The 19,257-nt window shown below is 36.9% G+C and overlaps 4 protein-coding genes across 4 annotated transcripts in view; 1 reads left to right on the plus strand and 3 right to left on the minus strand.

Annotated features, from left to right (window-relative positions):
- ankar (ankyrin and armadillo repeat containing) overlaps nucleotides 1-9,538 on the minus strand; it is a 23,034-nt gene extending 13,496 nt beyond the window's left edge. The window contains exons 1-11 of the mRNA XM_056237725.1: nucleotides 8,826-9,538; nucleotides 7,044-7,481; nucleotides 6,785-6,948; nucleotides 6,285-6,397; nucleotides 5,602-5,782; nucleotides 5,290-5,512; nucleotides 5,146-5,184; nucleotides 3,984-4,185; nucleotides 3,115-3,323; nucleotides 2,795-2,899; nucleotides 1,516-1,763 (exon numbers count right to left, since the gene is read on the minus strand). Coding sequence (XP_056093700.1) covers nucleotides 1,516-1,763; nucleotides 2,795-2,899; nucleotides 3,115-3,323; nucleotides 3,984-4,185; nucleotides 5,146-5,184; nucleotides 5,290-5,512; nucleotides 5,602-5,782; nucleotides 6,285-6,397; nucleotides 6,785-6,948; nucleotides 7,044-7,481; nucleotides 8,826-9,390 — 2,487 coding nt within the window. The 5' untranslated portion in view covers nucleotides 9,391-9,538. The remainder of the gene's footprint in view (nucleotides 1-1,515; nucleotides 1,764-2,794; nucleotides 2,900-3,114; nucleotides 3,324-3,983; nucleotides 4,186-5,145; nucleotides 5,185-5,289; nucleotides 5,513-5,601; nucleotides 5,783-6,284; nucleotides 6,398-6,784; nucleotides 6,949-7,043; nucleotides 7,482-8,825) is intronic.
- A 929-nt stretch (nucleotides 9,539-10,467) lies between these two features.
- zgc:136439 (uncharacterized protein LOC678627 homolog) lies at nucleotides 10,468-12,338 on the plus strand. Its single transcript, XM_056237721.1, has 8 exons — nucleotides 10,468-10,771; nucleotides 10,895-10,984; nucleotides 11,066-11,145; nucleotides 11,223-11,338; nucleotides 11,675-11,772; nucleotides 11,864-11,932; nucleotides 12,010-12,068; nucleotides 12,155-12,338. The coding sequence occupies exons 1-8, from the start codon at nucleotides 10,469-10,471 to the stop codon at nucleotides 12,273-12,275; spliced, it is 936 nt and encodes a 311-aa protein (XP_056093696.1). The 5' UTR covers nucleotide 10,468; the 3' UTR covers nucleotides 12,276-12,338.
- On the minus strand, nucleotides 12,247-14,492 carry asnsd1 (asparagine synthetase domain containing 1). Its single transcript, XM_056237719.1, has 3 exons — nucleotides 13,089-14,492; nucleotides 12,762-12,943; nucleotides 12,247-12,644 (listed from the first exon to the last, which is right to left on the minus strand). The coding sequence occupies exons 1-3, from the start codon at nucleotides 14,490-14,492 to the stop codon at nucleotides 12,398-12,400; spliced, it is 1,833 nt and encodes a 610-aa protein (XP_056093694.1). The 3' UTR covers nucleotides 12,247-12,397.
- LOC130072563 (ASNSD1 upstream open reading frame protein-like) lies at nucleotides 14,406-15,614 on the minus strand. The gene is made up of 4 exons (XM_056237722.1): nucleotides 15,453-15,614; nucleotides 15,304-15,357; nucleotides 14,628-14,703; nucleotides 14,406-14,545 (listed from the first exon to the last, which is right to left on the minus strand). Exons 1-4 carry the CDS (start codon nucleotides 15,528-15,530, stop codon nucleotides 14,505-14,507), a joined length of 249 nt encoding a protein of 82 aa, XP_056093697.1. The 5' UTR covers nucleotides 15,531-15,614; the 3' UTR covers nucleotides 14,406-14,504.
- Nucleotides 15,615-19,257: the final 3,643 nt, after the last annotated feature.

The following is a 19,257-nucleotide window of genomic DNA, read 5'->3' on the forward strand; positions in this document are numbered from 1 at the left end:
TATTAATTTATATACTTTTAATAAATACTAACTTACTTAGCCGAAACCTTAAATGATAGACTATCACGGTTTCCACAAAAATATAAGCAGGACAACAGTTTTCAACATTATTATAATAAGAAATGTTTCTTGAGCACCAAATCAGCACATTAGAATGATTTCTGAAGGATCATGTGACACTGAATTCAGGTGAGCAGAGACTTCAAAAACTTTAAAAAATCTTTATCATTCCAAACTTTTCACCGCCAGTGTACACTCACCTAAAGGATTATTAGGAACACCATACTAATACTGTGTTTGGCCCCCTTTCACCTTCAGAACTGCCTTAATTCTACGTGGCATTGATTCAACAAGGTGCTGAAAGCATTCTTTAGAAATGTTGGCCCATATTGATAGGATAGCATCTTGCAGTTGATGGAGATTTGTGGGATGCACATCCAGGGCACGAAGCTCCCGTTCAACCACATCCCAAAGATGCTCTATTGGGTTGAGATCTGGTGACTGTGGGGGCCATTTTAGTACAGTGAACTCATTGTCATGTTCAAGAAACCAATTTGAAATGATTCGAGCTTTGTGACATAGTGCATTATCCTGCTGGAAGTAACCATCAGAGGATGGGTACATGGTGGCCATAAAGGGATGGACATGGTCAGAAACAATGCTCAGGTAGGCCGTGGCATTTAAACGATGCCCAATTGGCACTAAGGGGCCTAAAGTGTGCCAAGAAAACATCCCCCACACCATTACACCACCACCACCAGCCTGCACAGTGGTAACAAGGCATGATGGATCCATGTTCTCATTCTCTTTACAACAAATTCTGACTCTACCATCTGAATGTCTCAACAGAAATCGAGACTCATCAGACCAGGCAACATTTTTCCAGTCTTCAACTGTCCAATTTTGGTGAGCTCTTGCAAATTGTAGCCTCTTTTTCCTATTTGTAGTGGAGATGAGTGGTACCCGGTGGGGTCTTCTGCTGTTGTAGCCCATCCGCCTCAAGGTTGTGCGTGTTGTGGCTTCACAAATGCTTTGCTGCATACCTCGGTTGCAACGAGTGGTTATTTCAGTCAAAGTTGCTCTTCTATCAGCTTGAATCAGTCGGCCCATTCTCCTCTGACCTCTAGCATCAACAAGGCATTTTCGCCCACAGGACTGCCGGATACTGGATGTTTTTCCCTTTTCACACCATTCTTTGTAAACCCTAGAAATGGTTGTGCGTGAAAATCCCAGTAACTGAGCAGATTGTGAAATACTCAGACCGGCCCGTCTGGCACCAACAACCATGCCACGCATGGCATTCTTTCCCATTCTGACATTCAGTTTGGAGTTCAGGAGATTGTCTTGACCAGGACCACACCCCTAAATGCATTGAAGCAACTGCCATGTGATTGGTTGATTAGATAATTGCATTAATGAGAAATTTAACAGGTGTTCCTAATAATCCTTTAGGTGAGTGTATAAGCTTAGGAACTTTAGATGTGAACAGATAGCATAAAAAGTATCTTGGCTCACCAGCTGAGCGATGAGGCTTTGGTGCTGTTCGCTGTGTCCCGCCAGGTCGGCTAGTATAACAGCACAGCGAGAGTGCAGCTCAGGCTGATGGCCGCTGAGGAGCTTGATCACCACCGGTACGGCACCATGATGCACCAGACCTTCACAGACTTTTGCATTCTCTGACATATGACACAGCACAGCTGTAGCCATGCACTGCACAACCTGTCTGTCCGAACCAAGCAGGCCCACCAGCACTGGAATACCTCCTGCAGTGCAGTGACTATCATTAGGCAGAAATATAATGCAATCTTCTAAAGGCCAATTCACACTGCACCGACAGATGGAGACCAATCGCCAGATTACAGTACGTCACTTCTCAGACATTCCATGTCCCGACAAACAACAATTCAACACGTTCAACCAAGTGGCGAATGTTGCCGTTGGTTGGTGTCTGTCGGTGCAGTGTGAATTGGCCTTAACATTTTCCAATCTTCTAGCCCAGTGGCTCTCAACTGGTTTCGCTCAGAACCCAGATTTTTTTCAAGCGGCAACTCAACAGTTCCAATATTGTTTATCTTACAAAGCTAAAAAAAGAGCTTAAAATATTGTGTTAGGTTGCTGAATATGAGAAATGCATTTATTGAGCTATTTTTGTCCTGCTAGGGGTGTAACAATACATTAATGTCATCTATCATGATATTTTGAACAAAGCCAAAATAGATATACATTTTTTTTATATAAATAAGTAAACAATAAACAAAAAGTACTGTTCATTAAAATGCTACATTTGATGGTTCAACAGGACTTGGCCCAAATGCCACCTTGGCAAAGGTGACACTAAATAGAAATATTCATTGTTCTGCTTAGCTAAAAATACAGAATTATGTCAGACTAACATGCTAGCACTCTGTCCCCAACTACATACATTTAAAAAGTTTTAAATTTTTTATTTTATTATATAATATACAATAATGTATTTCATTTTAAATGTATTAATAATAATTAATAAACATGGTAGCTGAAATGTATGACCTTCTGGGTTTACCCTATTTAAAGCACCATTGCCATATCTGATGCCAAATCTAAACTTTCCTTTTGGGTAAACTATAGATATTATCGCTTTCCACAATATGTTGCATTTTTTGTATTGCGATCTATTGAGACATGATATATTGTTACACCCCTAGTCAGAACAGACACATGACCCATTTTGGGGCCCACAACCTACTAGTTGAGAAATGTAATAAAATAAGTTTCTGTCTGAAATTAACTTGATTATCAAGTCTATATCTATGACCTGCTTCCATTATGTCCTCACAGGAGGACTCAGTGTTTACACAAAGAGCCTCAAGACACCTGAGGGCCATCTCCAACCGCCTGGTGTCCTCACTCTGGATCATTTCTGCCGGAAAAAAAAAAAGAGCGAGATCAGGCAAATCATTACCAAAATCGCAAATTTGAAAAATAAATTAATTACTTACTGATTTAAATAAATTATTTGCTACTCATCTAAAAGTTCGAGAAGCCATTTCACTCGGATATACGTCACAATAGGGAAGAAAAGACAAAAGAAACTTTCGTTTCATGACACATTTTAAATCTGCTACTGTATCATACCGACAAGAATCTTCCACACAGGAAGCCCATCCAAGTTCAGCTGAATGAGGTGTCTAAGGACATCTGTGTGAAAGTAAAGTGCTGCCAGGTGGACAGTGTTATTGCCCTTGCTGTCTTCCTCTCTCCAGTTTGCCCCAGTGGACAACAGGACGTCCAGAGCTTCCACTGAACCAGAGGTCGCTGACAATAAGAGTGGTGAACTACCATACCTGTAAAATACCCATTATCATGCATCTCTAAAAAAAACGGTGTTTCTGATTATTATAATTAAAAAAAGAAACCCTATTAAATACATGCATACACTTCTGCTCAATAGTTTGTTGTCAGTGAGATTGAAAGAAAAGAATTCCTTTATTCAGCAAGGATGCATTAAATTGATCAAAAGTGATTTCTATTTTAAATAAATGCTGTTCTTTTGAACTTTCTATTCATAAAATAATCCTGAAAAGAAGCGTATCAAGCGTTTCTACAAAAAAATATTAATTAGCCCAATTGTTTTAAACATTGATAATAATAAGAAATATTTATTGAGCAGCAAATCAGCATATTAGAATAATTTCTGATGGATCATGTGACACTGAAGACTGAAGTAATGATGCTGAAAATTCAGCTTTGATCACAGGAATACATTTTTTTTTTTTAAACATATTCAAATAGAAAACAGTTATTTTTATTTGTAATATTATTTCAAAATATTACTGTTTATACTGTATTGTTGATCAATAAATCAGCCTGGTGAGTATAAAAGAGACTTCTTTCAAAAATATAAAATAATCTTACCGACCCCAAACTTTTGAAAAGTAGTGCGTAAACATTAAAATATATATAATATTTTTACAGTTAATCTATTGCTAAAATGTATCACATACTCAGCAGGGGTCTTCATCTCCAATAACGTAGGGTCTTTCCTGCATAGTGCTCGAATACACGCCACCTGGCCATAGAAGGCTGCAAAATGAATAGCCATCCAGCCTCTCTTATCCACAAGTTTATAGTCTGCTCGCAGTGCTAGAAGACAGTTTAAGGATTCAAGGGAGCCACATTGTGCAGCGAGGTGCATTGCTGTGAGCCCTAAAAGAGGGGGGGAAAAGTTATCAAAACACATAATGCAAGGTTTTAGCTTTTGGGAGTGATTTTGAGCTGTCACTTAATAAATAAAGTGGTTACAATTTATGATGGTCCCTTAAATATTTTGTTGCCTTTAAGTAAAGTTGCACCTACATGTCAACTAACTCTTTTATTAGAGTATTAATAGAGTATTAGTAGACTGGTAGGGTTAGAGTTTGGGTTAGTAAAGTAAGTTGATATGCTCTTGCAAAGTTACTTATAGTCCGAAGAATATTGTTGCTAATACTGTTGGAGGACCATCAAAATGAAGAGTTAGCACATATTAAGCAGACAGTCGACTAATACTATAATGACTTGTACTTGACATGTACAGTAGGTGAAACATTACTTATAGTCAAGAGAATGTCTAAATGGGACCATCAAAATAAAGTGTTACCAATAAAGCATAATAATAATAATACATTATTATTATTTATATTATAAGTATTGGTGTGAGCCCTAAAAGGGGAATAACAATAAAGAAACATTGGTCACATGCGTTTTGATATTATTATTAGTATTGGTTGCCATTGGTTAAATTTATTTCTCTTTTAGTATGAGAGCTTTGATACAAATAATACTAATAATAATTTGTATTATTACATTTTTATTAATAAATTATTCAATTATTATCATGAATATTTTATCAATAATAATTGATAAAAAATATATTCATAATCAAAACAATTATAATAAAAAATATTATTTTTAAAGATGGCATTTTTAGATGTGTTGTGTCGGGTTTGGCATCATTGGTTGCATCTGTTTTGCCTGATGATGACCTTTATAAATGTCACTTAATACATTTTTATATAAAATGTATATTTCATATGTTTTACTAAATGATTATCATTAGTAGTAGTAGTATTGGTTGCATTGGTCGTAGATTTTTTCTGTCAGGAGTTTCCAGTATAAGACCCTTACCAGCTCCTTCTATGAATGGACCTCCAACACCTGGTTTTCCTGCCAATAAAAATGACATACTGTAAGAATATGATGAAATGTCTATAAGCTTCTAGAGGCCTTTAAATCCAGCTGCACATGAATAGAGACTGATAATGTGCTGACCTGTGTTGCTGAATCTCTCACTGCGTGTCTGGTTGAGATTGACTCCTGCTGCAGCGAGCTGAAGGACGATGTGTGATTGGTTGTTGGCTGAAGCGTGGTGAAGCAGAGAGAGACCCTGCTCATCAAGAACATGCAGGTGGGACGCCGGGTTCCTGCGACTTAGTGAGTGGAACGCAGCACACAGTCCTCTCTCTGCTGCTGATTTCAGCCCAAATGCCACGTTCTGATACCACGTTACAAACACATTTTGATGTTTAAATACAGAGTATGTAAATGAAGGTTCTCTGAAACCAATTGATTGTCATTTATCACCTTGCACTTTATTGCTTTTGTGTAACCAAATGTTTTCTTGAACTGCTCGTGTAGCTCAATGTCCGTCAAGGGCAGTCTCTTCCCTTTGAGGGTTTTGATGGAAGCGTTTAAAGCCCCCCACCACTGAACCATGTTTTGTTGGGGATAAAGCGATTCTAACTCAATGGAGATGACATTATAGCTGCAAAACACAAATGTAAGTTAGATTCCATGCAAAGCAACATTCTACGTGTACAGTATTTGGTAACACTTTATTTTAAGGTGATGTAGGACACGTTACTACATGTACTTAATATAGTAATAACAGAAAATGATGTATAATTACAAGTAACAAACCCCAACTGTAACTCTATAGTAAGTACATGTAGTTAATTAATATTACTCAGTACTTATATGAGTAAGTACAATGTAATTACATCACCTTAAAATAAAGTATTTATATAATTGAAAATATTAATACATGAATGTTGTTGTTAGGGATAATCTAATATCTAGAGGCGGGGCTAATTTGCATATTCATAGAACCGCGCATACCGGTACTTAACGAGTCAAGGCTGTAGAGCTACATTCAAGCTATTTTAAGGCATGAAGACAAAAAAAATCAAGGAAAAAAACTCTGAATATCATTTTGGTGATCAAAGTTGAGTTTTAAGGGATAGAATTTGTGACGTTAGGGTGCTGACCTTTTCCCTTCAATCTCACTGAGTGGAATTGGAAACTGTGTTTTATAAGAGTCCTGACGAAGCAACTCGTAAAGGTAATTGGCTGCTTGAGTCTGCAGAGTTCTGAAAGCCACCTAAACACACAAAAAAAGAAAAAAAATTTATATATAATATCAATAATTCTAATATTTAAAACCCTAAAATACAAATCAATGTCTGATTCTTATCAAATGAAATGGTTATTTCATCTAACAATCCAGAAATTCATTTATATTAAAAGGGAATAATAATATATTTAACTATATTAATATTAATAATATTAATATATTATTATATTTAATTGCACATAGGCAATTAAATATAACAATAATTATTATTATTATATTTAATATTTTCTACATGAAATTAAATATTATGTTTTATTTATTAACTTCACAAACAAACAATTAAATTAATTCTATTGGATTCTATAAGCTCTGCATTTTTATTAAAACGGACACTGTCCTAGACTCATCTCTCACCTTTGTTTCCTCAGTGATGTCATCAAGAGGAGGAGTCCCCACATCAAATTCAATCCCTCCATGAAGGTGAAAATACTGATCTTGCTTTTGTGAAAAGTGCTTGCAGGCAAATTCTGGTCCAAGAAGATGTGGAGGAACCTCTCGTTCTGTTTTCAACTTGTCGTCTTTAAGCATGAAAAAAAAAATTAATTTACCAATGTCAGTGCATCCACATATTTATCAGGCATGGCAGTGATAGCTATCAAAAGAAAATGCAAACCTGACAAAGGTGGGAGCATTTGAGACAGATTAGGAATCAACATCTTTTTCCTCAAAGATATCAGCAAGGGCACCAGGAACGTGATGAGTTTCAGGTAGGCGAGGTCTCTGGAGACTTCTGCATTCCTCTCAAGGTGCTTTCTCACCACAGTAATGTGGTCAGACAGTCTTTTCTGTAGCCTCTGGTAGGTGGCCAGATCAATGTTGTCCTCTGTGAGTCGGACCACATTAGAAAGGCTGTGAGTCCCCTCAAACACAAGGAGATTTTGGTGCTGGCGGACAGAGGTCAGGTAAGCGCTAAGCTTGATCAGGATGTTCTCTGAGTATTGTGAGAAGAGTTTCTCCTCGTCTGCACTGTTGGGTTCATAGGTTGGGTCTACATCAATGTTCTCCTTATAAATGTCCTGATAACATGGATCATCTGAGATGTCTGTGAAACCTGATAAGATAAATCAGTGTTATTTTAGTATCACTGCAATACATATATTGTATATAAATTGTATATCAAAATATTATAGTTTTTATAAACTATAGTTTTAAATTTTAAGATTTCAGATGCAAAAACCTCTAAGCCCGTCTGTAACGTAAGCAGGGACGAGGCAGAGAGGGAATCCAGATGCAAGCACAAGTTTTAATAGACAAACATAAACACAAAATAATCCAGGAACAAAGGTAACATCCATAAAGAGAGCGCAGGAGAACAACAGGAATACAAAGAAAAACAACCGAAAAACAACAACTGAAGCACAGAGGTTTAAATAGACTGGTTAACAAGGGGCTGACGAGGGACAGGTGTTGGTTATTAATGTCATGGGAACCAATGAGGGTAACTATGGTGACAAACAAGGTGCAGGGAAAAACAGGAACCAAACACAGGAAGTGAACACAGAAACAATGGGGAACTGAAGTGTTGAATACACTTCAACATAAAAGTCCTACAAAACACGACAGTACAGGGATCGTGACACGTCTGACATTTTTCTTTTTCTTTAGCATTGCTATTAGGCTCCTATGTTTTGGTTCAGTAATTTCATTTGAATGGCAATGAAAGGGTTATTAGTCAGTTATTGAAATGCCTTATTTGCACAAAAGTTCACTGACAAGAGTAAAATTAAAAACATAAAAAAACTCAGAAATGCTAAAAAATGTCAGATGAACTTAGAGGTTTTTGCATCTGAAGTCTTATATAATATTTTATAATTATTTATCAACAATGAATTATTAAAATATAATGATCAAATATTTAATAATATATGTATTAATATTTAATATTATATTTATTCTTATTTCATATACATTTAATTATATTTTGTTTTTATATTTTCCTTTTATTGTTAGTAATTTTGTTGTGTTTTTTTTTATATGTCTATACAGGCCTAATTTTTATTGATTTTATTTATTGAGTTTTAGTTGCACTTATTTTACATCAAGTACAACTTTGTCTAAACTAGCGTTTTATATATTTTATTTCGGTTAAAGTTTATTTTATTTCATGAAATTTTTGTGGTAACACTTTACAATAAGGTCTCATTGATTCACACTGTTAGGTAATACAAATGTTCATACAGAGCATTAATGAACTAATACAACTTTTTACCTTAAAATGTTTTAGTAAATGTTTAAAATTAACTAACAAATTAACATTAAGATGAATAAATGCTGAAGAAGTATTGTTAGTTCCTGTTAACATTTCCACCTATTTCAACTTACAAATTTAATTTATTAAGTTAAATCAAGTTAAAAGCACAAATCATAAAATCAATTGAAATAATTGATATCTCACCTGCATTGAGGAACTCTTCAAGCACATCTTTCTTAGTTTGAGGCACACCATCTGAATCAACGGCCATGATGGATCTCCATAACTCAGAGAAGCGCATGCGTTTTTCTCTAGAAATGTAACTCCCGTGCCAGAGAGCCTTTATGGTATAATCTATGTTTATTAGTATCTGACCGACTTTTGTATCGTAATAAGCTGGTGGTAACTGGCACGTAGAGCTCTGGTCATAGTTGGGTACCAGATTGATAACAGGAATTTGTTTAAAACCATATATTCCCACAGTCAGCTCCCTCACAATCTGGTGGACCACTTTGTAATCCAGGGGCAAACATGCGTCAAAGGGAGCCAGAATGATTATGTTGGGAGCTAAGATGTTCCTCATCTGTCTGATGATGCCGGGAGGAGCATCCACAGGCTGGTTGTGCTCTTCACCACTGAGCAGCCAGTTACTGGAGGTCAGGCTGAGCACTTCTTGCAGTTCCCTGCGGTCATATTTCTGCAGTAAAGACTGAGCGGTCAACGCAGCACGAACAGCGCTCTCGCTGCTCTGGTCGGATGAGTTCTCCATCAAAACTTCATCAGTTTATTTCAGATACAGACCATTACGGTTCACCTTGAGAGATTGAGCTGTCCGATGAAATGTGTGATTTTGAACAGTGTTGCTCTTAGCAACCAGTGACGCATAGTGACGGTTCTTCTGCAACTCTTCAGATCAACCCATAGATGGTGCTGTTGCACGCTTTCGAGGTCAAGGTGAGTGCAACATGCATGATTAGCTCATAAATAATTGGGTGTTACTTAGTATTTTTTTTTTTTTTATTGTTATTAGTTTATCTAACAGGGACAATGCATATTAATTAACATTACTATAAATGCGCCAGTCATCTGTAGATCAAGACAGAATGTTACAAAGTCACCCTAAAAACAAATAAAAAAATGTAGTCAAAAATATAATAGGAAATATTTAAATTATGATATAGATATGCGCAATATAAATTGCCTATATAAATCCATCTATCTAACACAATAACATCAAAGTAAGAGACATCCATTTGGTTTAATACTATAGAGGGATTAAATTAATTCGATTTTTTTGGTTAAAGTAATTTTATTTATAAATGCAGATTTTTTAAAATCTCACCCCTTAAAACGTCTTTAAATGCCTTAAAATGAATAAACATTCTCGAGCCAATAACTTGTATTATCTATTAGAATATGATATGAATATGATTGTATATAATGTATGTAATATAAGAATGTTACATCGTTTCATTTGTATGCCTACGCGCACATATTTACGTCTATTGCATTAGTACGTCATGACGTAAATAAATCACTGAACCGGTTTCGGAGTGTTCAAAAGATCCGATTCGCGTTTTTTTTTTTACTCTTGAATAAAATGTACAGATTTAATATAGTATGCAACAATACAGAACCATAGACTAAAAAAACAGAACAGACATATCTAGAGAGTCCTCCCTACCCTACTACCCCTTTAGCGTCTCGTAACGTATTTAATATTTATGAGCTAAGTAGCCTTCGCGGATATGTGGACCGCTTTGATAAAGTTGTGAGGACCAGCACTGCGCATGTCTGGGTCTGAGTGACTGAGGAAACTAGTAGCTACAGCAACCTTTACCCAGGGAATGTTTCTTTCTGTCGAAAGCCCCAGAAAGTGTACAACTTTGCGATTTCATCGACCTTATTCAAAATCACATGCTGAAAAGAGCTGTTTTCACTTTCATGATCAGCTGACAATGAAAGCTGTTATTTTAGCTGCAGGATATGGAACTAGACTGCAAAGGGATATCGAGAATGACACGACTGGGAATTTCAAGCATCTGGGCGGCATTGCCAAGCCGCTGCTTCCTGTCGGTCGATGTGCCCTTATCTCACACTGGGTTCAGGCACTGACCAAGACAGGAAGTGTGGACACAGTTTATGTGGTTGTGAGTCCAGAATAACTGCTTAGTTTAAAAAAAAATATGACTATATTGAGCTTTGAAAGTAATAGTGTTTGACTTGAATGATTATTATGCACAAAATAACAAATTGTATCATCTATTGAACAGACAAATGATCTTTACTTTGAAGCATTCCAGCAGTGGGCTCAAGAATTCCCCAATGTTAAAATCATAAACGATGGTACTAGAAGAAACGAGGTGAGTACACTGAAATGGAGCAATTTATGGATGTTCAATGTTGTTGTTGTGTTTTTAACTCCCTTTCAATTGTCTCTGCAGGACAGACTTGGTGCTGTTGCCTGTCTTCAGTTGACAGTAAAGTTGTGTGCTGTGGATGACCACTTACTAGTAATCGGAGGGTATGACCAGCTTCAGACTGAATAAGGCACTGTCTTTCAGGCAGTGTTTAAGCGTAAATATATTTTTCATTTTGCAGCGATACTTTATTCAAAGAGGATTTCAGCCTGAGAAAATTCACAGAGAGGTTCTTTGAAGTGCAAAATAAAGACAAAGAGAGCAATTTAGTGCTGTCATACCAATGCAAAGATGAGGGTGAGCGTAAAAGCAGAACAATGACCCAGTTTCACAGACAGGGCTTAGATAAAGCCAGGATTAGGCCTTAGTTTAATTAGGACATTTAAGTAGCTTTTATAAACATGCCTTAGAAAAAAAACATTATTGGTGTGCATCTTGAGACAAAGCAATGGCACTGACATATTTTAAGATATGTTAGTGCAAGTTGCTTTCAGTTAAAACAGCTCAAACATGCATTTTAGTCTGGTACTAGGCTTAAGCCTTGTCTGTGAAACCAGGGAATAATGTTTTTAACTTTGGTAAACATATGGTCACTGGTTTTTAAATCCATTATTATATCATTTTCATCTTCAGAAACATCCAAATATGGGATTCTGGAGTTGGATGAGGACCTTAAAGTACAGCGTATGAAAGAAAAACCTCTCTTAAGTGAAACAAGTTCACGTAATGCAGTATGTTTTCATTTGCATTGGAAGACATTTCAGTACTGTTTATCTTTATTTTTACAAGCAATGTCTTTAATGCGTTTTCCTCATTTTGCAGTGTCCTTGTTTTTACTTGTTTTCAAGAACCGCTCTTCCTCTTTTGGACATGTTTCTTAATGAGAAGAAGGTAGAGTTGATCTATATTTATTAAATTATTCTATAGTGTGTGGTTTTTTTTTTTTTATGCAACTCTTCTCTGTACAGAATGCACCCATTGAAGAGCGGGACGCACCAGGGACCTTTCTGTCATGGCTCATATTAAGGTCACTTAAAGGCAGACTGTAGACAATAATAAGGCATTGTTTCTGCTTGCATTTAGTGACATTAATCATGCTTGGTTTAATTTTAGGAGGCCTGTGTACGTGCACAGGATATCTGGTCGATTTGATGTGGGGAATCTTGCATCATACATAGAATGTGACAAATACTTCAAGGACCAACTTCACAATCCAACTGTTTATTTAATGTAGTTCAAAAATGTAATGACAATCAAACATGAAAACTACATTCAGAATAAACCTGTATCAGTACCATTTTTGAGTGAATTATTGTCACAATCTTGTTAAATTAGAAGGGACAATAGAGTATTAAATCAGGTGGCGACCAGCCTTTTGCACTTATCTGAGGCCTTTTCATGGCTATTCTCTAACTTGGCAATTCTAGAGCCAAACTGCATGGCTCTCTTAGGTAAGAGAGCAGAGAGTGCCAATCCTAACTCGACAGCTGCTAGCCTCAATAACAGCTTTTCTCCAACTCCTCTGGGTAGAGACAAGTCAGCTTTCTCTGCCACCGGTAGTCCATTAAGGAAACTGACTACATCTTCGTCCAAGTATGGAAATCTGAGTTAAAAAAAATATTTACAGTATGTATTATGTGCAATACTATAGCATTTCATTTTTGGTTGAACGAGTTTTTTAATCTTTGATATTTCTTGAGCTGCAAAGTGTCACTCTTGCCTGGCCTCTTTTCCATGGTCCCCAATGATTCGGTCATCCCTTCCCAGATTTCTCGAGGATATTCGTCCCAGCTCCATAGCCAGCTCTTTGACGAGTCCTTCCAGTCCAGAGCTCTTATACCGCACTCTGTGTCTGGAGTATCCCGCCAGCTGTTCATCTGCTCCGATGCCAGTCAAAATCACCTTTAAGAGGAAAATCAAATTTCATGCAGCGTGACTTTAAGTCTTTACAATGACATAAATTTTCATATAGACATAATTAAAGTCTAAAATAATTAAAGTATTTCATATAGACATAAACAGAAAGTTAACAGAAAAACAAAGTAACCTTTGCCTCTGAACTATAAAGCTCTTCTTCAACACCCTCATTTATGATGCCAGTTCCTCTGGCAGCAAACCAGACGGCACATCCAAGGCTATCATCCAGAACAGTGTCTAAAGGGTGAACCAAATGACGGATGCGTTTCTGTCGCATTTCTTGAAGCTCCTCTTGAGTTACATTAATTTCGATAAAGTTCCACTGGCGGTTTGGACTGAGATTTTTTAGTTCTTGCACACCATCTCTTCCAGTTATTCTGTCTGGCACATCAAAGCAGTTAAAGCTCTGCTGATCCGATTGAGTTTTATCAGCATCACAGTCTTTCTTCTTATTTTTCCCTTTCTTCAAAGACTTGGGAGGCACTTTTGCCTCTTGGATTTTGAAAGCAACATTGAGTAGGTCAATGGGTTTGTCTGCAGGAATATGCCTATCAGCAAGGGCAGCTAATATCATTGAATCAATTCCCCCAGAGAAAAGAATGGCAATACCAGCTTTTGTATAATTTAAAGGAACCGCCAATTCATATTGAGCAGGTAGGTAACAAACTCTCTTACGGACAGCCTCGCTTAGAACATCAATGAGCATGCTAACCATCGCTTTCTTTTGAGTGTTTGTTAGTAATTCTTTCAGACTTGCAACAGAGGTTTGAGAGGCATTCTGATCTTGTTCAGTTGTAAGTGATGAAATTGATGCATTCATTGGACAGACAGGGCAGGACAGGTAAAGTCCAGAACTATTTGTGTTTATAGAGACAGATCTAGGTAGACTTTCACATTTAAATTCCGAGCTTTCATTTGGCTCATTGCCATTGTGGAAAACCCATGGATAAAGATCAAAAACAAATGTCCCTAGGGATGAAGAATCCGTTAGGTCAAACCTGTAAACTCCACTAGGTGGTACTTCCTGCCACTGAGATTGAGTTTCATCTGCTGGCTGGGAAGCAACAGATGCGAGTGTGAAAGATGCTCTTTCAGGATCAAATTTCCAAAGCAGACTTCTTCTTCCAAAAAAGTCCCTCCCGAACCAGATACAGTGCTCTGCTTTTTGGTAATAGATAAAGGCCCAGGGTCCTTTGAGTTGTGACAATAAAAATATCACATCTGAGGCGCTCTGCGCCATTGACAGGTGATGGAGAACAACTTTGGTGTCATTATCTTCCTGCTCTACTCTCAGACCACCAAATACCTCTCCATTCCAGAGAAGCATGTTCCCGTTGTCATCTTGAAGAGGCTGAGGTGTCAAGCAACCCCTCATATGAAGCACATGTGCAGAGAAAAGGAGACTGCAGTCTGAGATTGTTATTGTAATGTCCCGGCTACAGTTGGGCCCTCTGTATTTGAGATTTTCATACACACACTCCTCTAGTGCATCATGCGGTGTGGTCAAACTGACCACACAGCAGATCCCACACATGGTGCCACCGAACTAAATATCTTGATATTCTTTCCTCATGTTATCAAGATCCTCTGTAAAAGGCAAGATGACAGTATTAGAAAGAACTCAAAACGATTGGTATTTATGATTTTATTAATTATTTATGAAACTTACTTTTACATGAGCTAAGACTCTCTCCTTTGTCTGCCAGAAAGAATATGTTGCTGTTGGGTTGCTGTGTGTACACTCTCTATAAGAATAAGGTTATGATTACCAGAACATAATGATATTCTAGCAAAATCTGCATATATAATCCTAAGAATATGGGTAATTCTAAATCCTCTTCATTTAAATGTATGCAATGAGAAGACCACTGACTTTGAGGCAAATGTTAATATTGTTTACATGTTAGTTCATGCAAGATAAAAGCAGTCTTTTGAAGAAGGACATGGGATTGTAATATTTGATCCCAAATGTGTTGGAAAATATCAATAGATTGCGTGTATATATATATATATAGAGAGAGAGAGAGAGAGAGTATACAACAAATAATTTGTACTCCTTTCATATATATACTCCTTTTGTTAATTTTTTCAATAGGAAAATTAAAAATTGCTAAGCATTACGGACCAGAAACGAAAAGTGAAAACAATTAAAAATATTAACCATATAAATTACAGTTAAAAGCATATTTTTAAGAATATGAACTTCTATAGGATGTAGAGATAAGTAGCCTACTCTGCAGTTTGACTTTGACTTGTCATCTATAATTGAGTGACAGCATCTGCTACTCAAATGTAGCATGACCATATGATATGGGACAACATACATACGTCTAAGTTATACATACCCTGTTTTTCTTCAAATTGCTCAACTCGTCGACTAAAATCTTTTGCTCTTTTATCTGTGAATAAATAGTTTGGTTTATTGGAAAAAAGGTTTGTAAACCGTGGATAAAAACATAAATTACTTTATAACTGACAAATAACGTCAGGAAACCTTCTTGTTTAGCTCCTCTTTTTGTGCGAGCTCTTCTTGAGTCCCAGGTTCCGGTCGCTGTATGTTCTTAGAAGACATTTTATGTGAAAAGTCAAAACGCTTCGTCTGATTTAAGGAAACATTTCCACATGCAAGTAGCTCGTTCGTCGAATACGAATGACGTATGCTGCTGGGGTAACGTTACAGACAACGGCGCTTTAAAAGTGCGTCACGTAAGTGTTTACGAAATCATAACCCCCACAATAAGACCATTATGTTAAATTTAACTGCTTAAAGAAAGATAATGAAAATAATGGTTTGAAAGTAGCTGCAAGAGGCTGGAGCATTTGAACAAAGAAATGCGGATGAATGAGGATGATAGATGAGTAACGTTAAGCACATACCTGCCAACTTTTGAGTTTTGCTCGGCGTGAGATTTGTTGACGGGGGGGGGGGGGGGGGGGGGTAGAGACGAGTGAGATTTGTTGACGGGGGGGGGGGGGGGGGGGGTCTCGCTCGCGCAAGGTCTCTCGCTCGCTCTACGCGGTTTGGAGCACAATCTCTGTCTCGCATGCACGCTCGCTCTAGATAACGGGAGATTTTTAACGAATTTGCGGTATAACTAGTCGACCACGAGTGGCACAACAGGTAGATATATAGATAAACTCATCTTCCAGGCATTTGACCGCCCGGGTTGACACTTCAGCGTGAGAAATCGGGAGTGTGGCGTGTGAGCGTGTGAAACCAATCAAATGCGGGTGTCTCACGGCCAATGCGTGAGAGTTGGCAGCTATGCGTTAAGCAGGTAGTTTTTCATAACTGATATAATGTGTCGAGATAGAATGTAAAACCATGTTGTTGTTTTTTTTGGCGAATTGATTATCATTTGTATAATTAGGCTACTACAAAGTACAAATATCATGTTTTATATGGTTAGTGTTGCAAAATCATGGTTCATTTGTGGTTACCTTGGTTTAACTGCAATAACCTTTTTTTTTTTTTTTTTTTTTTTATCATGGCTTGTTTTCGTAAGGGTAAGTTTTCAAGAATAACAGCTCAGATTGGTCCAATACTTCCAAACCCTGCATTTTACAACATTTCAACATCTAGGGCAGTGACCCACTATCAGAGCAACCAAAGCAGCTGATACCTGTCTCAAACAGATATGATCTGATACTGAAACATATCCCACCATACTTGAAGGAGAACAAAAAAGTATCATGATACCATAACTCTTGGTGTACAAAACATCATATTTCTAAAATATTTAAAAATGTAGCTGAAGAGCTTTGCTCAAGACATGTCAAAACACATTGATTGCATTTTAAAGTCAAAGCTGACCGGCTTTTACTGTCTTACTCTAAAAACAATGGAGCCTCTTGATTTTTTTCTCCCACAAAACTAAAGAGTCAACAGCCAAAATCCTAAATCCAGAATCCTGATCTATGAGGTCATTGCTTGTGATGACAAAAGGTTTTTTAACACATCCCTAATTGACCATAAGTCAAGTTTATGCATCCAAATAGATTTTGTAATATTTCACACCCAGGGCAATGATCCACTATTACGAGTTTTTCATCACCAGAACCTAGAACTGATATTATCTGATATCCTGCTGTACCATACAGGTAAAGAAAATGAACATTATATCATAACTCTTATGCAACGTCCAATTATCCAAAAAATGTTGTTGTCCTGTAACGAGAGCTTTGCTCAAAACATGTCAAAGCACATTGTTTGCATTTTAACATTGAGGGGGGAAAAGTTTAGTCAAAGCTGACTAAAGCTTACTGTCTTATTGTAAAAATGTGTTGAATCCAGGCAGTATTTAGGGTACAATGGAGCCTTTTGATTTTTAAATAGCCAACAACCACAATCCTAAATGCAGAATGCTTATGATGACAAAAGGTTTTGTAATACATTTAAAATGCACATCCCTGAAATGATCACGTGTAATTGAGACTTTGTGAAAAAGACTAGGTAACCAGATTTCTGAAATGTAATCCAGGGACATTTCCTAGTTTAGTGGTTCAAATATCATTGAAATCTCACTTGATTATTATCTATGAATCAAAAAATGGGTACAATATAGTTTTGGATGTTTTTATTTTTTCTTTGTTGTGGGTTTCTTATACTTTTATAATTAATAACTATATTATGTTGTTTGCAGGTCAAACTGACCCTAATCGATTTTAATTAGTCAAAAATCACACTAAACATAGTAAATAGTGACCATTGCAAACAGATCAATACAAAATTATAACAAAATGATGACTTTACAAAAACAAATTTGGAAAAATAAATATGAAATTAATAAAACTGTAATTAACAAATATTTTGACATTTTCTAAATGTATATTCACAAACTGTGAATATGCTGTGTACAGTAATTACAACCCTTTTTTTTTTAGATGTTATTTTATGTTTGTGTTTATGAAAGTAGATCTTTACTATCCCTAACTGGGCTTATTATTTTGCATTTAGGCTCATTTTGAGAACAAATCATGTGCTTTCTGCAAGAGTAATTGCTGAAAGTATAATTGTTGACTTTATCAATTTTTTTTATTAATATTGAGGTGTACTTTCACCAAAGTGGCATAGCTTTGTTGCAGTGTGTTAACGTGCTATAAAGCGGGGACATTTCCGGGGACAACTCCAGTTGGAGACTGGCCACCATAAACCAGGAAACTGCCCCCAGAAAGCGGTTTATCTGGTCACTCTAAGACCCCTATAACTGCCTCTAGCTATGCTTTTTAATCAAACCAAGCTTCTTTTATTATTCATCATTGTCCATCAGTGAAATATTTCCATATTGTTTTGTCGGGCTGGCAGACATAAACTTTATTTTAAGGTTTGAGTCACCGCAAGTGCACACTATGCACTTCATTATTCAGATGAATAATGCATAATAATGAATAATAAGCAAGCAAGCACATGGAAGTCATTTTAATCTGTTGTCTGTTGCTCTAAACATAGGATCTATTGGTTTTTGTAATCATTCCTATTTTTAATACCAGTTAGATCCCACTCTCCTGTTTCGTAAACTTCTAACCTCATTCATGACACGGAAAGCCTGCATTTACTGAATTACAGTGTTTGTGTTTGTGGTCCTGTTGATTGTGCATTAGCCCGTGTGCTGTATAGTTCTGTTGAAATGTGTGGTCACCCTTAAAAGGCTTAAGCCGTGTTAAATCACGTGAACAGTGTTTACTTGTGTATTTCCACCTCTAATATCACAAACACACTAGTTTGTTTGGGTTCAGTCTTGGTCATGGCAGCAATCCTATATTGATTCTAGACACCTGTGTAAAGTTTGGATGCTTATCAGCTGAAAAATTCCCAATGTCCAGGGTTAGTAAATATGGGACAGTTGCTCAGCTGATTTGTCAGGTCAAAAAAAATCCCCTTATGGGGGTTCTTACCATAAGGACCATGAATAGACCCTGAATATTGTTGTGGTGTGTTAAAAAATGTGTAGTTTGACAAGTGGGAAAGTCACCAGTGTCGGATTCTTTCATTCTATGTTATAGATGTAAAGGATATGAGCCAGCAAGTAAAGCACATATATGGTCTTATGAGACCAACAGAGTGATAGGGCACAAAACCAAGTCTCTGACCAGAGTAATCTGTTTCCATGTCTCAGATTTCTGTGGATGGTTCCGTGTGCAACAACATGACTCAGCTTTTGAGCCTTCTGTGAATGGGATGGGTTTCTAATTGTCAGACTTTTTAATCAGGCCCACAACCAGTGTTAGGTGTTGCTTTGTCATGCATAGGTTCCTGCCAAACACTGCAGCAAACAAATACGAAAACCACTAACAAAGAG

This window comes from Rhinichthys klamathensis, unplaced genomic scaffold, assembly GCF_029890125.1.
Source record: "Rhinichthys klamathensis goyatoka isolate OS25496 unplaced genomic scaffold, OSU_Roscu_1.1 h1tg000497l_1, whole genome shotgun sequence".
Lineage (NCBI taxonomy): Eukaryota > Metazoa > Chordata > Actinopteri > Cypriniformes > Leuciscidae > Rhinichthys > Rhinichthys klamathensis.